The sequence below is a fragment of the Pygoscelis adeliae genome, unplaced genomic scaffold (assembly GCF_000699105.1).
Source record: "Pygoscelis adeliae isolate BGI_AS28 unplaced genomic scaffold, ASM69910v1 Scaffold171, whole genome shotgun sequence".
NCBI lineage: Eukaryota > Metazoa > Chordata > Aves > Sphenisciformes > Spheniscidae > Pygoscelis > Pygoscelis adeliae.
The window spans coordinates 254,889-272,465 of NW_008824186.1; the positions used below are offsets into that span (position 1 = coordinate 254,889).

General features: G+C 40.4%; 1 protein-coding gene across 10 annotated transcripts in view; it reads left to right on the plus strand.

The window, feature by feature from the left end:
• Positions 1–17,577, plus strand: part of MICAL2 (microtubule associated monooxygenase, calponin and LIM domain containing 2) — an 88,249-nt gene that overhangs the window by 58,598 nt on the left and 12,074 nt on the right. For 7 of the 10 annotated variants that reach the window (XR_664041.1, XM_009334475.1, XM_009334476.1 and 4 more), the window contains exons 13-20: positions 1,736–1,935; positions 2,446–2,558; positions 6,857–6,928; positions 7,527–7,676; positions 8,833–8,937; positions 10,463–10,681; positions 10,905–11,006; positions 11,625–11,756. Coding sequence is in view for 9 of the 10 variants with exons in the window: in XM_009334475.1 (XP_009332750.1) it covers positions 1,736–1,935; positions 2,446–2,558; positions 6,857–6,928; positions 7,527–7,676; positions 8,833–8,937; positions 10,463–10,681; positions 10,905–11,006; positions 11,625–11,756 (1,093 nt within the window). In the remaining variant the exon portion in view is untranslated. The remainder of the gene's footprint in view (positions 1–1,735; positions 1,936–2,445; positions 2,559–6,856; positions 6,929–7,526; positions 7,677–8,832; positions 8,938–10,462; positions 10,682–10,904; positions 11,007–11,624; positions 11,757–17,577) is intronic. The other 3 variants (XM_009334480.1, XM_009334478.1, XM_009334482.1) reach the window with 3 other exon arrangements.

Below are 17,577 nucleotides of genomic sequence, written 5' to 3' on the forward strand. Positions count from 1 at the left end.
TTAGCCATGGAGGTGCACAGGAGATTGTGGTTTTGCCCAAGTCTTTCTCCAGAAGAGCGCACTGCCCTGGCACGTGGGCTATGCAACAAGGGCTGGCCCTTGAAAATTAACTGCTTTAGGTATTGAATGTAAGCCAGCCTTCCCCTTTTGACAGTGTTTCTGGGGCCCTAACCCTACAAGACCTGGCTTCTTATGTATGAATATTTGGTAAGGTTCCTTGGTTAGATACAAGAGGGTCAGTGTGTTACAGCTGTCAGGAAATGGCAATTGCTGGCACTGGGTTACTGGGCCTGCTTGATAGAGTCTGTGGTGGGGTGACTCTTCTGTCCTCTCACCAGTCTCCAGTATGCAGCGGATGCATTCTCTTGCCTTCCTACACAGACTTAGGGGTCATGAATGAATTATTGTCAGCCTCCCTTTATTGTGGATAAAGTCGTGGATTAATTATTGTCAGCCTCTCTTTATTGTGGATAAATGAAAGAAATGATTGACCTCTTTTATGAGGTGTGCTAAGGTGGAAAAAATAGGAGCCATACCCAGGATGCTTGTTTGTACAGCTTTGCCAGAGGAAGAGCTAACGTTGTAAGAATAAGGTATTTTTTGCCTCGGGTTAGTTTAAAAAAATGGGAATTATGGATGGTTTTGCAGATATAAGGTGGGGAGAGAGACTGTGGAAAGCAAAGTAATCTTCGCTGTCTGTAGAAAGCATGTCTCAAGCACTGCTCTCTCTAGAAAGTTGGTAGATATATCTTACTGGGCTAACAGACCTGCTGTTTAATTAGCATTGTGTTCGGATCTTGTTGGCTTTTTGTATTAAATGGGACTGCTGAAGGACTTGGCCAGGTGAAAGCTGGGCAGGCAAGAGAGGCGGCGGGGGGGGGGGCGGGGGGGGGGGGGGGGGGGGGGGGCAGGGCTGGGGCGGAGGGCTGCCTGCAGCCCCCTGGCAACCAAAATAGGCAGAGTGTGTGTGTGGGGGGGAGAGAGAAATTCTTTGGGGGTTCAAAAACTCACATTCCTTATGAGGAGAAAGAAACTACCCTGCCTCGAGCTTTGTAATTTATTCACGTTTATTTTAATCATGAATTTTGGAAGCTGTTCAAGGGATCAGAGTCTTAGAATAGGTCCCATAGAAAATGGATTAGAGAATGGGTAACAGTTCCAGATGTGTGATGTACTTATTTAGTGCACTGCTAAATCCAGTTATGACATGAACAGGTCTTCATTCAAACTGTGCATGTAACACCTTAAAAAGAAAGGTAGTGCCTGTGCATGAGTGTGCGCACACATATAACATGCTTGTTTCATAAAATGCTAGCCTAAATTTACTCCTTCTGGCTTTGATGATTTATAGAACTAATCAAAACTAAAATGTCAATTGCTAACAGGTGAAATCTATAGCACCATAGCTGTATTTGGAGAGGAAAAATTTTCTTAGCACTCCTGAGGAGGAATTGCATTTCTTCATAAATAAAAGACTTCATAAGTCTTTTCGTGGGACTACATCAAAATCCAGTTCAGTGAAATAGCTTTTAAATTACATTTCTGGCAAAGCCAGGATTTGTATGAGACTTTTACCTTCGTCATTGTGTAGACTCTGTAGCTTTGACCCAGTGAAATTCCTGTGCCCTTATTCATGGTGCTGTTCTGCACCTCTCCGATGGGCAAGGGAGCACTGCATGTTTCTGAAGGGAGCAGAGAGCAAACTGCCACTGATGCCAGTGTGTTGTCCCCGCAGCGACTTCGATGCTCTGAATGAAGAGGACATTGTCAAAAACAACCAGCTGGCATTCGATGTGGCTGAGCAGGAGTTTGGGATCCCCCCTGTGATCACGGGCAAGGAGGTGGGGTCAGCCGGGGAGCCCGACAAGCTCAGCATGGTCATGTACCTCTCCAAGTTTTACGAACTGTTCAGGGGCACACCTCTGCGGGCAGTAGGTAAGCCAAACATAGGCTGCTCCTAATTCTTGCAAGTTTGGGGAGTGGAAGCACTTCATCCAGACTGCTTATAAGCACTGCTCGTGAGCCAAGAGTCCTTTCCCAGCTGAGCCATTCTGGCATGCGAGCATGCCTGCTTCTGTCTGCAATAGTTACCTTGTGCTTAAAAAAGGAAAGAGGGAAAAACTTGATTGAAGACCAGGGTTTTGTGGGTCCTTGGTGGTTTCAGAGAACAGGAGCAGCTGGATGACTGCAGCTTGACATCATGAAGTTCATGTATCAGGTCATTAGAGTGATTCTCTGGTAAGGCTGACTGGGTACGGCATGTCCATTCCTGGGTGTTTCTCTTCCTTTTTTAAAAAGTCGCCCTACATTGTATGTTTTTACTTTTGTTTGCCTGAGTTTCTTACATATAATTGCTACCAGCACTCAACTGGAAAGTTCTGGCTTAGTCAAAGTATTTAAAAAAGAAATCTGAATAAATATCCTAAGCAGTTGTTTTTTGAACAGATGCTGACGACAAGCAAAATGGAGAAAATAATGATCTTTGTTCAGCAAAATCATCGAACTTCATCTTTAATAATTATATCAATTTAACTTTACCAAGAAAACGAGTACCAAAGGTAAGTTGTGAAGGAAGACTTGTCCTATAAATCTCTCTCTTAAAGAGATGAAAATAAAGTCAGGCTCAGAAATAAGGGGGTTTTATATATCCTACTATTAAAAGACCTGTGGAAGGAGATTTTTTGAGCATAGTAAAAAAGTAAAATAAGATTTCACCGTAAACAAAGCTAACACACATGCACACTCAATCATTATGATGTTTGTAAGGATAAAACTGAAGCATTGTCAGTGTCAAATTGCTGAAGCATTAATAATAGTCCCAGTTAAGTGTTCTCTGTAAATGCAAAATTTCAAATCACAGTGAGAATTTGGGTGTACTTGGGAAGAATTCGGATCCATTGTCCTTGTCAGTCGTCTTCAGTGTAGATAAAAGTGAGGGGAGGGGGATGTTTTAATTGGTGTGTTTATAAGTTGTGGTTTTCAACTTGAAATATTTGAGATCTTGGCTCTGTTACATGTATTGTCTTTTATGTTTTATTTTTGGAAATTTTTCAAAACGTGTTTTTAGGAGATTTTGTGCAATGCTAGATGCTAAGTTTTATATTGTTGGGGGGGCTTTAGGTTTTTTTTGGGGGGTTGGTTTTGTTTGGTTTGTTTTTTTTTTTTTAATGGGAAAGTCTGGAATTTTTCTGGGCTATTTCTGCCTTTAAGAAAAATAGTACTGTAGTTCCGTATTCCTAGAGTTGAATATACAGCTATAATACGTATCAGTTCAAATAATCACTGGTATGCTAGAATGCTTATTCATTGGGTGGGGGTGCTGTTTTTTAACTAAAGCAGTGATTTGAACAGTTTGTGGATGCTGTCAAGGTTCTGGAAGGAAGCTTTCGAACTCTTAAAGGTGTATAAAGCCTGCAATGGTGACAAACAGTGGGCAGGTTGACTAACATGACTCCAAGGTAATGATCTCTTCGTCATACCCATATACTTTTCTCTCTTTGTCACTTACTAATGAAAACTTATTGACATGCCCTGTTTATGTCCCTGTATAAAACACATCATGCCCATACATGTTGCGATTAAAGACTCCAGGGCCTTGAAGGGTTATGGAGACCTGAGTTAATACTGTCTGGCATAGGACTGTGTGCAGTGAGAGTATTGTCTATGTGTTTCTGAATGGATTATAACTTCAAAAGTTTTACATGATTTAACTTAAAAGTTACTCTAATGAAATTATTTGGTAATAAACTGTTTCACCTTTTGCCTATTCATTAACTTGGTCCTCTTCTGAAAGGAGACCTTGAGGAGGAGGGGCTTTGCTTTCACAGCCAAGCCTACCTTCATTTTAAGTTCAATTTAAATGGGGAGTGTCTGCATACAGAGGCAGCAATGTCTCAAGTCCAACTGTTGCAGGTTAACCAGCACAGGTTAAACAGCAGCATGTACTCCTCTACCAAAATGAATTTAAATTCTGCATTTTCTGAAACACTGCATAATGCGAAACTGTTCCAGGTTTTGATTTTCCTGGGCTAGCCAGAAACTTTATATCAACTACAATGATTCTTAAGTTCGTTCTTTGTTTTTTTTTTCTTTTCTTTTTTTTTTTTTAAACAGACCTCCTTAATGCTTAACTGTATTGCTTCATTTACACCTATGCAGAGACTCTAAGTTTTGCCTGCAAAAGTACAGATTTCCTACTTCTTTCGGAATTCAGTGTCCTTAATAAAAGTTCAGGTGTACGTGTATGGACTGCATTTCTCAGTATTGTAATATATTGCTTTTTAAATTTGTTGCTTCTCAATTTTGGTAGAAATGTGATTTTTTTTAATTTCTTTTTTTTTCACTTCTGAAGAATTACTCCAGAAGTTCCAGATATTTCCTAGACTGACTTACATCTTGAATATTTTCCATCCACAAACACATTTTCAAAACCTGTGGACAGTCAATTGCCCAGTAACCTCATATATCCTTCTTAGGAAGTAACTTTTCCCCGCCACCCACATATACACAAAACCAAGTGACATGTTTCCCACCTATCCAAGCAGTGAGAAACGAAATAGGCAAAATAAACAGTGCTTTTTCTTGTGGGTGACTTCTTTAGAAGAAAAACATTTTTCATGACCACAATGTTGTTGTTTTTCCCTGAGTTATTTGCAGAAGTAAATAGACTTTTAGTAGTGGGAAGAGCTTTCCATTACTAAGCCGTACAGCCCTCTGACTAACCTCCTGTCATGAAATAAGCCTTCTGTCATAACAGGAGGTATAGTTCTTGGCACTACATGAAAGCATGAGGTGATTTGCTTGATGGGCCCCTTTGGTTTCACGCTACAGGGGCTCATTTGAAAGGAGAGTGGAAGGGATATTTTCCAAATCAGCTTGGGGAGCAGGACTGTCAAGACCTTATTTTGTATAAGGCTTTGCAGCCCTGTCATGGATGGGGCATGGAACGTAGCAAGAAACACAGGACTCGGGTTAGGACAGACACTTGCGAGTGCCGTAACTGTCTGAAACTAGCTGGGAAATGAAGCTCCTTGGAAAGCAACTGCTGGAGTTAAGAGTTTGGCTGTGGCTTCAGTTTTATGGTTCTTTCCCCTGCAAAAAGTGGTGCTGAGCATTATCCAGGCATGACAGTAGGAGAGCACTCATGTATCACAGAGTCAAAAACCAGCCGGGGTAACAGAGTGTCACTTACTAAACTTTCCGTACCATCTAGTTTGTCCTTTTATTTGGCTGGAACAGGGATCCTTATCTGGGTGCAGGTTGTGAGAGACCGGGAAGCGGGGGCCTGGAGCTGGTGTGGCGGTAGCTGTTCTGGCAGTCTGTGCTGGGCTGGATAATGTTTTCCATTCTCCCACGAGTGTCAGCCGGGCTGGAGAGGAACTCAGATTTCCTGTGCTCCAGACTAATAAATGAATGGAGGTGTTTACACAATAAAGGGCACAATCCTTTTTCTTGGAGTCTTGCTAGGCAATTAAATTGCTTTGTCTTTGACTTCATTGTAAAGATGTTAATGAAAGTCCTTTATGTAAGGTTTTTGAAAGGCAACATCTTGTTTGCTCCATTCACTTAGGCAAATTCTGCTTTTATGTGGTACAGATTATTATGCAGAATACATTGTGCTGTTACATTGTTCGCTCTTCCTTGGTAGACTGATGATTATAGGTAGTGTAAAGCTAGGTTACTGAGAGCTGGTACTTGAAAGACAATGTACCAAAGCATACAAAGTAATCAAAATATTGTCATCTGATTCTTTTGGTGTTTGCCCAGAAGTTGTTTGGGATTACTTCTATTCGCTGCGTAATGATTTATTATAAACAGTATATATGTAAAAAGGAAGCCTGTATTCTTTGATCTTTCTCTCTTTATTCTTTTTTCTTTTTTTAAGTTGGCTGAGCAATCACTAAGTTACAGTGTGGGCAAATGCAAATAAGTGGAATGTAGTTTATTGTTCATAAAATATAACGTGGCATTTATCAGACAAAAAAATATCTCCATTGTACCAATTCTTCAAGACTGACTTTAATAAGAACTGATACAAATTTTTAAGCATTGACTATTTTGCAAGTTTGTGCGGACTGAGTATGAAGTATTATTTATTGTTCATGTAATCTCTAGTTCAGTAAAATAATTGAACTGTGCATGGCTTGAGCACAAAATAGCAATTTAGTTGCTTAAGTACTGTAATGTAAAGTCATAGTCAGGGAGATGAACCTTACAAGGGAGACAGACCTTTAAGGCAGACAATAATTGCTCAAAAAAAGTAGATATGTCTGCACTAAGAACACATGATCTGCATGCAGATATCTAGGTTAAGAGATGTGGAGGCTATAGTGAAAGAGTGAGGGGTTTTTTTATTTCATTATTTATATGGAAACCAGTGTAGTCTAGATTAAAATTCACAGAATAACTGATACTATAAAGCCTTTTTCTTCAAGTATGTGCTAGTGCTTTGTGAATTATAAACTCTTTAGTACTGAAAGAGGAAAAGGCAAACACCAGCGTTGTAGGGCCTGTATTCAACAAAGTGTATGAGCATGTATTCTCACCCATCAGAGTCCAGTGGGAACTCCCAGTCAGGGGTTACATGGCAGCTTTTACATCTGTGATAACTGCCACGAGGGCCACCAGGCTCATTATGCAAGGAACGATCCTGCTGAGCTGTGGGGGCATAACGAGGCATGCCAATGCAATGAGGACCCCCGTGCACTGGCACTGCTCACCTGTGTTTGCCTTGTTTAACACAGGCCAGACCACACTTGCCTGGTTATGAAAGTTAATATTCTGGGAGGAACAGCTTGGGTAAATCTGGTAACTGCTGCAGTAGTCCATAGAACTTGTTTTGGCTTTACCGTTTCAGGTTGAAGGGAAAACGGAAGAAAATGAGACTAACAAAAGACGTCGAAAAGGTCTTTTTGGTGTCTTCGAGGAGGTTGGTGTTCAGTGGTGTCCACACATATCCAGCTCCTTGATGAGCGCTAGAGCTGAGGAAGCAGCGGGAGTTGGGGGGCCAGGGCTTGGCCTCTTGTGCTTGGTGGGAACAAAAAGCTTCTCCCCTTAAAACCTCGAATTTACTGTGGTGTGCACTAAAGAACAGCTAAATTTATTTAAATCATTTGGTAGGGAGGACAGCATTACCCAAATTGCACTAGTTTTCTTTCTGACCCAAGGACATTTAAGGTATTGGGTTTTTGGGTTTTTTTTTTTTCCTTTTCCCAACTCAGTTATTTAAACAAATTTTTGTTTTAAGAGTTTGCATTGCAGCTTGGTTCCTAGCCCTTCTCTGATTAGTTACCTTTGTGACTCGGCTTTATCATCACCAGCACCGATTAATGTTCCCTTTTTACTGTACTCTGGGACCAAAGAAAATACTTTTTTGGTGACTTTTGCATGCTAAACAGTGTCATTTTTAATATACTGTAGACTGTGTTTTCTTTCACCCTTTGCTGATAAGGATTTTATCTCTCTCTTTCACTCTCTTCATGAGTGAAAGGTAAACTCGAGAAAAACAGTTTGTTGTTTCCTTGCAGGCTTCAGGCTTTTCAAGCCAAGGGACAAATGCTGGGAAAGAACAGAGTGGTGGCAGAGAAGGAATGAACCAGAATAAAGTTAAATCAATGGCAACTCAACTGTTGGCAAAGTTTGAAGAGAATGCTCCAAATACAATTCTTCGGAGGCAGGTAGGTCATAGATGAACATAAAAGTAATCTCTGAAACTAAACTGTAGTCCCTCCTTGTGAACGTGATGCAGATTTCCAAGGGAAGAAATGGATCTGTTATGTGTTTGAAGCGGGTTGTGGGTTTTTTATACTTTATGCAAATAAAAGGTATTCCTCTCAATACTTAGCGAACAAATGATTACTATAGATTGACTAATGCATATTAATATACTGTATTAATATCTATTACATCAATAAAGTGTAGCAGAATTGCAATGTCTAGAAATCTCTTGTAAGCCAGTCTGTAGAATTTTTGCTTTGTGTGGAAGCCTAAGCTGGCTGCATATGGTATTGCAGAAGGACGTTTTCTTCCTATATTCTATGAATAAAGGACACTGCGTATCCAGTGGAATCTTTCTTTGTGGAAAATTTAGAAAGCATAAGGGAACCTAATCTTTTGCAAGATGTGTCTGGCTGCCATTTCCGTTCCTAAAGTAGGCATAATGGAATATATTTGTACATTCCACAGCATGTTCATGGTTTGTTGTTGGTGTGACTAGAGGTGTTTTAAAAATAATCCCGTGCTGTCGAGGTAGGGATGATAAGCTGAAAATCACGCTTTAGCCAGTGAGATGGTTTGAGTCAGCTGAGTTCGGATCTGCCACCTAAAAGATCTGAAGGAAGGTTGAGCAAGGTGTCAAGGTTCTGTCAAGGGTGGTAGCTTTCTTAATTCTTTGTGCTTGTATCAATTTGTTTATTTACATATTTAAGTCCTCCAGAAGTGTAGGCTTTATAGATGTCAAGTGACTTTCTCAGTCCGTGAACCACTGTTGTTTGGCTACTTGTCAATGCCCTGAGCTTTCTGCGTGTGATATGTGTGCAGGGGTTTGCTTGGCCATGTTCAAGGAAGTCTTGATGTGTTACCTTTTCATCATGACCTCACTTAAAGAATACTGAATGTGCTGAATTTTAATTAATCAAAATACCTTTGATGGTAGAAGGGGTTAACAAAAGAGTAGGTGACAAAAATCTGCAAAACATGTTGTTAAGCTCCATAGTAACATGTCTTTAAAAGCAGCTTCTATTTCTTTCTGCCTCAAAAAGATCTTCGAATCCTATTTACTGTCTTCCTTTTTTTTTCCATTCTGTCTTTATAATTTTAAAAATGCTTTACAAGGAGCTAATAGGTAGACCAGCCCTGCTCTCTTCTGACCCTCCTGTTAATCCTCGCTTTGCTAAACCTAAGGATCCAAGTCTTCTTCCACCTCAACCAAAAAGGCAGGTAGGAACTCATATGGGTAACACCTGACAAGCACACCATTTCTCTTACTGCTGGGAACTCAATGTTATTGTGTAACTACAGAATATATAAAACAATATTTGGATGTAATCTGCAGAGTTAACACATATTTAACTGAGAATTGTGAAAACCCCATTAAAGCTTAAGGCTATTTTACACCTGCTTGGCCAGATGAGAAAACTATTTGAAAGAATTAGTAATTGTGTGGGAAAAAAACTAAAAACATAGGTGTTGATTTCTGTGTTATCACATCTAGACTCCAAATTGTATAAATATAATTATATAGCTACATTTAACATGCGAGAAAACTACAGCAGTACCTAAAAATTTGTCTGTGCATGTACTTAATGCTTTGGGCTGTTGTAATGATAAGGCAAGGGGAGTTTTTCAATCTGATAAACCTGGCAAAAATGTCTAAGATAAAAGCTTGAGCATTGAAAAGCTGATATTGATGCCCAGGGTTTTTTTATTTCTTTAAGTAGAACTTGTGATAAGAATTTCTGCTGAAAGCAAGCTCTTTTGCAGCATCATATACATGGGGCAAAATTTTTTTGAATACATTGTCTAAATGTATTTAGTACTTCCAATGAAAGCAATCTCATATCAAATAGTATTCACATTCACTTTACATTAGAGTTTGAAATAGAAGTAGATATCCTGTAGTGACATTTCAAGAGTAGTCTGCAGTGAAATGAGACCTTCATTGCATGTGGAAATCTGCAGATCAGCTTGATGAAAAATATGGATTCATAAACTGGTTGAGAATTGTTGTTTTAAAGGCAGGTGTGCTATCCTGAAACATCAGGAGCACACTGCAAGTTGATTGGCATTAGGTTTTTTTAATTTTAATTCTGAGAAATTTGGAAAGTTTGTGTATTTATTTGAATTGGACAGATAGGATGAAGTAGAAAACTGTCATAAAAAAACAACTGTAAGGTCATTTTTAAGACTGAATTTGATAAAGCTGAACAGGTTCAAATGTTTCATTTACTTCAAAAGCTATTTTATATGAAGATTCATATTCAGAGACCTATTCTGAACACCTCAGAAAATGCTTTAAATCTGAAATGCATTATAGCTTGACGCGGGTCAGACTAGATCTAGAAATATGCCAAGAACTACTGTTGATATTCTTACAATTTGATTGTAAGTTTAGTTTCAGGCAGATGCGATGCTAAAACCCCCCCCCAAACCTTTGCTTAAAACCCTAGAAGGAGATGTAGTCTCGTGTTCTTCTGCACTGATGTTATCTGGGGTTATGTATAAAAACTGACACAAACCTAGAGAAGGAGGTCAAGACCTGCATAAGTTACGTAGGACTGATTTATTTCAGTGCATGGACACAAGCATCAGAGATGCAGTAGATAGTGTGCAAAGAGTGATGTGAGGACATTTTATTTCTAGTTAAGTGCATGACTGTGCTGTGCTTTCAGAAGCATCCTTAAAAGCTGCATATACTGCATGTTAGTGCAGAAAGCAGATTTTTTTCACTTCAAGTGTTTCCCAGTTTCAGGTGGTAGCTAGGAGTGAACACGAGGTCAGGGAACCCAAACAGTCTTTAAATGGTTCTGATCATATGGCCAGGAGAGCAAAGACTGTACAAAAAACAGATACCCAGCCCAGTCTGTCAGAAACCTCTGAAAATCTCGCATCTGCCTGTTCTGCTGCATTTGTACTTTCTGGAGTGCTTGAGCGTCTTCAGCACCTGGAGGAAAAAATGAAACAGGTGACAAGCAATTTCTTTTCCTTTCTATCTCTTAACTCCATATGTTAATCTGTATACTGTGTTTTCCCTGAATATGCTGGCTTTTTCTCTGTCGACTTTAGGTTGTATTAAGACAATAAAGAGTCTTTCTACAAACTTGCTGTATTCTGATGATGTATGTGACATTAACTGAAATCTCCCTCTCTTTCTTTTCTCGGCTTTCCTTCCCTGGCCTTTATTGCAGAAAAGAGCTCAGACCATAGCAAATAGGGAATTTCATAAAAAGAACATTAAAGAGAAAGCAGCACATCTTGCCTCAATGTTTGGATACGTGGAGTTTCCAAAGGTGACTATTAGGTTTTGCACCTGAAGAAGTGCTGAGTTAGAAGATGTATAAGAATTCATGGGGGGTGGGGAAAATTGCAGTAGTTTTGTTTTTAACTTTCCTTTCATCCTGGGTGGATCTGGAAAGTAATGTGGATTCCACTGAAACTGGTAAAAAGCTTTGTTTAAATATTACTGCATAATTTAATTGAGGTAAAACACAATCTAAATCATAAAGCTAGGCAGAGTACTTCAGCACAAGAGAAATGTGTTAGAATAAACCATGTCTTGTGCTTAAGTGTACACTGGTAGCTCACAGTTCTAATGAGTTGGTGAGCAGTAGTAGCTCTTAGTGCGATCTGGTATTTCTTATGTTTCGTTATGCTTTCTCCCAGCACTATCTTACCTTACTGCCCACTGTAAATATTTTTGATAAGAAAACTGAGTACAATAATATCCTTTGCTGTGAAGGTTTTGCCAGGATGATTTCCATGGCTCCTCACTGTGCAGAAATAGAGAAAGGAGCAGAATTTTAGTTATTATCTTTCTATTTTTTTGATGCATGACTGTGAGGTTATTCTCTTAACCTGTGCTAATGTCACTGTCTCTTGGATAACTCTCCTGTTTCTGCTCTATACAGAATAAGCTACCTACTAAAGGCTTATCCCATTCTCAGTCCCCAACTCCCTCTTGCCCTGCACCTCATGATTCAGCTGCTGCCTCTTCTCCGTCATCTGTCGGTTCAGCTTCCCCTGCTCTTCCTTCTAGACAGGTACTCTATTAACAGATTTTTTTTCCTGTAAAATCCAAACTTGCACTAAAGCTGCTTGAGAAATGGCTTGGATGGAAGGTGCTGCCAGCAGATCTGTTGTATTTCACTTGTTGTATTTCACTTTTGAATCAAACTTTACTTTGTTCACTGTTGTTAATTCTGCATGTTTGTAAGAGGAAAGCTGTCGTTAAAAATAGTTCAGGTATAAAGCTGAAGAACAAAGCAAATAGTTAACAAAATTTTTGCTTCAATTCTGAAAATTTTGCATTGCTGCTTATTTTACATGTTCTGTTGTTGGATAATACCACAGACATGCCTAGCAGAGCAAGAGCTTCACATTGTATAGCTAACTGGATGTTGTGGGATCAGTTAGTTGTTCTTGGGTGGCATTTGTGTTTCTTTTCATAAGAATATCCATCTGCAGGGGAGAACCTGTACAATAATGGTTATTTTAACTACAGGACATGTCTTAGAATTGTATGAGCACTTGTCGATCCAGACAGATTTTATTGTTGTTTTGTTTGTCTACTTATTTGTACTGTAAACTCACTTCTGCACATTAAGTGCTAGAATACAGTTCTCTGTAATGGCAAATGTTCCGGAGAGGAAACATGCATACTCTGAATGAAAGCGCTTAGGTAACACTTGAATCAGAGATATTCAGCTCTTACTACTTATGCTTATGTTACAATGGGCTGTGCTTTTATCTGTGGAAGTTAAGATGACATTGGCTTCTAACTCCCTTTGTTTTAGCAGAATTTTAATTGAAGAAAGTTTGATATTTTTCAGCTTTTCAGGGCAGGTAAAGGCCCAGGTTCCCTTTCCTTCACCCACAGATTATGTAGCAGCAGTCTGGGAGCACTGCAGTATTGAATAGGGTTGGTGTGGAAATAAAGGTGGAAACATCAAGTTTCTAGAAGTATTGAAGGTGACTGCTGTGACCCAGTGCAGGTGCTGCTGGAGCTGGCGGCTCTGCTGAAAGAAGTGCTATTCAGCAAAATTGGGTACCGCCTCCATTTACTTTGAGGAGGAGCAAAGCATTCTGCCTGCTTTTGTTGTATTTAAATAACAGTAGTCTTATGAAACACTCGTAAGTATTGCCCAACTTCAGGTAAGGCATGGCTGAAGGTAATTTCCCGTCTGGGGGGGGGTCAGCAGGATCATTTAGTGGAATTGGTCTAGATCTTTTTAGGTTATTTTGCACGATATTGTTAATGCTGGTTGGAAATCAGGCTCACAGCCTCAGCAGTAACTGAGCAGGTAGATACTGAGCTGACTTGCAGTTTACAAAGGCACGTTCCTCGGTTGAGGTAGAGCTGTGTTGAAAAGACTCCCTTCCTCTCATTCCCCAGGGGAAATACAGGCTACGCAGCCCTTCAAGGACACTGCAAGCCCAGCAGGTGCCTTACTGCGGTAATCCCCTCATTCCCTTCAGCTTCAAAACAATTCCTTTGCCTGGATTTACCTCTTACTTTTTATGGCCTAGGAGTTATAGCATGTGATGGGTTTTAAGCTAAGTAATGGTTTCCAAAATATTGGGGCCTGTTGCTCATTTGATTTGGGGAGCTATTGTGACACTGCAAAGAGAATAAAATAAAACTTCACCCAAACCTATGTGAACAACTCTTTAGAATATGAGAACTAGGCTCTTAATTATATGGAAACTCTGTGAGCGATAATTTTACTGGGATTTTAAAATTTTTTCTTAGAGAACATTTGGCCTGGGCAATCATTTTTGGATGTTTTAATTCAACTGCATTTTGTTTAAAGTGCACTCACAACCTTTTATTAGTTTGCCATTGTATTTAAATGGTGTAGCAATAGTTTTTTGTGACTTGATTTCACTCAGGCTGAGTTTACTTCAATTGAAAAATGCTCTCTCCAGGGGTAATGGCAGAACGCAGCACAGCTGAGGCAAGAAAACCTTGTTCTGTCACCAACACAGTAAATATATGTTCATCTCATTTGGTAAATGTTTGGCTGGTTAGGTAGGACTATATGTATTGTTTGGCAGATCTACAAGCATGAACATCTTGATGCCTAGTACACTGCTCCATAGGGTTGTATAGGCTCAGGTCCTCTTGTACACTGTATGCATTACGTATGTCTAAATATGGTGCATTTGGCACGGCATATTTGAGAATATTTAAATAGCAGGTCTGATAATGAACAGGCAGACTTTTACTTTCCTCCCCTTTGAGGCAGATGCAGTAATAGAAAGCTGATCCAAATGAACCCCAAGTGATGATGGATTACTATAGATATTTCAATAGGAAAGGTAGGAAGTAGATTTAAAAAAAAGGGGGGGGGGGAGGGGGCACCCCCCCCTTTGAGTTTCCTTTCCAGGGTTGCCAGTGCGTACAAGCGACATTGTTGGTGCTGCCCTTGCTACAGGGGGAACTAAGAGGGAGTGGAGGGATCAGACAGGGTCAGTCAGCCATGATGTCTGTGCAAGGCTGTTGCGGAGAAGGGGAGGGTACCTGTCCTCTGTGCCCACTATCGGCACAGTAAGGGGTGATGGACCATCACCATGGAAATGGAGATTCAGGTCAGGCTGGGGGATGGGGACAGGGGACCCTTGAACAGTAAGGAGCAGGGTGCTGGGGGAGGCCTGAAGTCTGCAGCATGGACACCTTTTGGAGCAGGTTATGCTAATGTGCACTTACACAAGTGAAGTGGATCCTGCTGTGGGAACAGGGGATGGACTCAATGGCCCTTTGGACCTATGTCCAGGACTGTCACTTGCATTGGTGGTGTGCTGGTGAGGTGTTAATGGATGTGCAAGCCTTTTGGTCTCCATACTGTTCACGTGCTGTGAGGTCATTTCAGTCCTGTGACACCCTTGTTACTTTAGCTTTACCTCTCTTTGGCAACTTAAGTTCTGTTCCTCTTCAAGTTACGCAGGCCACATTTTGGCTTACCTTTTGTTATTTCTCAAGCAAAATTTTTCCAGAAGCAGATTTCTTACTGCTGTTTTTACTGTAAGAGTATTAAATCTTCAGGGAACACCTGCTGCAGCCTTGACTTCACAACAATCAATCTGTCCATGCCCTTCCATGGTTAAATTGCTGTCCCCATGTTTTATCTTTTAAGATTGCACACTATTCAGAACATGAAAATTCTATTATACTCTATAAAACACTGTCTAAATGTGCAGCACTATATAAATGAAATTTGATAATATTTTAGGTGTGCAGTGCACATTTTCAAGTACTGCACATGATAACTTAACAATATGTTTGGACCTCTCTGCTGTGAATATGTACTGGTAATTACCTGTGTTTGTGTTATCTTGAGGGTGGGGTTCTAGGACTCAGTTCTGGTCTCTGTTCTGAGAGATATCACTAGGTAAGTCTAGACTTCAGTATGAAAAAGGGCTTTAGGATTGGTAAGTCAACAGAAAGAGCTCCCTCATGTCGCTCTCAGTGTTTCTGCCTTTTCCCAGCAGAAGAACAGTTTTTTGAGTTTTGTAAGACTTCATGAGATATGACCTATAAATATCAGCACCCTCCCATCCTTTCAGTAGTTAGTACTGTCATTTTAATTTCAGGTGAGTACTGCGATTGTTATCAGACATGACGATCCTTTACATCTGTTGAATTTTCACTGGAACAGTATTAGTTATGGTGGCATATTTATTGAAAGTGGTGGCTAAGAAATCATACCATCTTATTACAGAAACCTGTTATTAAGCCTCAGTACTGAAAGGAGCACTCGAGAGGAAGGCTATGGAAGCATATTGTTTCTTTAAAAGACATAGAGTCATTACAACTTATTAAGAATTAACTTCTGTATGACACTATATACAAGTTGCTAGTAATAATCAAAACTACCTTCTAGCTTTAATCAGCTGTCAGAATTTACATAGGTAGAATTATGAATTAACAAATGTTATATTACAGACTGGGCTTTGGTTATTCCTGTTTTCTGTTTAAAGTTGGATTGACCTTCAGAAAACTGTTCATCTGAGCTTTGCATGAGTGAATCCACACGATACATCATAAGAACTATGAAGATGTTGCAATCAATAGGCTTTGCTGCCTGCAGAGTTTGGACCAACTACTTCCCTTCAGTGATGTAACTCTAATTACCGGCAGTAAGCAGGGCTTGGGTGTTTCCTATACACAGTAACTTATTACTCAAATGTTGTTTATCTCAGAGGTAAAATATATGTAGCAGGTGGTACTAAAAGTAAATAAATCACCCTCAAAGCAAAATAAGACCAGGAAAATCATTAAGGATATGAAACAACAAAGGGGAAGCATTGTATATTTTTGGAGGCAGAGCATACTTCCTTTGTTTTATGAAAATACTACCGAGGCCTACTTGTTGGTTGGCTGTGGTGTTACAAGTAGTAGCGCAGGGAAATACAGAAGGCAGTTTTCTCTTCCCACGTTAATGACCACACTGATCAACCTGCTGAAAAGCTTTGGCAACATGTCATCAACAGGTCAGTAGTCTTAGTAAATCACAAACACTTGGGGGATTTTTAAGTGTTTTCTTGGTTGTTTCCTGAAATTCACCATGTAAGGTAACTCATTAAGATTCCTTTCCAACAAAGGATTTAAAGCTACTGGTCTAAATATGCCTGGATTGTGAGCAGTAGCCTGTTACATATTGATAGTGGCCCCAGCGCTACAAAATTGCGTGTGTGTGGGACTTCGAGTATATCAGTAGCCTCAAGGGTAATAAGTGCATGAGCAAAATATAAAACCTGTTACGTGTGTACTGAGTTTCTGGGGTACATGAGCAGCATCAGGCAGGCAGAGATCTGTGTGCTGTTGACCAAAGCTAAGCCGTGTAAGAGCTGACAGGTTCTTTAAAGGAATGTGTGTAGATTTGGGGTCAGACCCTCTCCTGCAACTAGAGTTTATTACACTTACACAATTAAATGGGTGAGGATGTTATTGAAGTCCTTGTCCATAAGCAGGGTGAGGTTTAGAGAAGACACAGGGGGTTGCCCTATGGTTGTGCTGTTGGCATACAAGGGCAGAAGTCATGAGCCTTGCAGGGCAGCACTGCTCTTGCGTGCCCCGTCCCTCCCATTCTCTGTGGATTTCTGATGGTGGCAGGTGCTCATGGGGCTGCCCCGGTGGATTCTTGTCCTGCCCTGATATTTCTGTTTTGTGATTGAATGGCATTTGAATAGAATAGAATAGAATATTTTCAGTTGGAAGGGACCTACAACGATCATCTGGTCCAACCACCTGACCAATTCAGAGCTGATCAAGTTAAAGCATGTTGTTAAGGGCATTGTCCACATGCCTCTTAAACACTGACAGGCCTGGGGCATCAACCACCTCCCTAGGAAGCCTGTTCCAGTGTTTGACCACCCTCTCGGTAAAGAAATGCTTCCTAATCTCATAGAATCATAGAATCATTAAGGTTGGAAGAGACCTCCAAGATCATCGAGTCCAACCGTCAACCCAACACCACCATGCCCACTAAACCATGTCCCTAAGCGCCTCATCTACCCGTCTTTTAAATACTTCCAGGGATGGTGACTCAACCACTTCCCTGGGCAGCCTGTTCCAATGTTTAACTACTCTTTCAGTAAAGAAATTTTTCCTTACATCCAATCTAAACCTCCCCTGGTGCAACTTGAGGCCATTTCCTCTCGTCCTTTCGCCAGTTACTTGGGAGAAGAGACCGACACCCACCTTGCTACAGCCTCCTTTCAGGTAGTTGTAGAGAGCGATGAGGTCTCCCCTCAGCCTTCTTTTCTCCAGGCTAAACAACCCCAGCTCCCTCAGCCGCTCCTCATAAGACTTGTTCTCCAGACCCCTCACCAGCCTCGTTGCCCTTCTCTGGACACACTCCA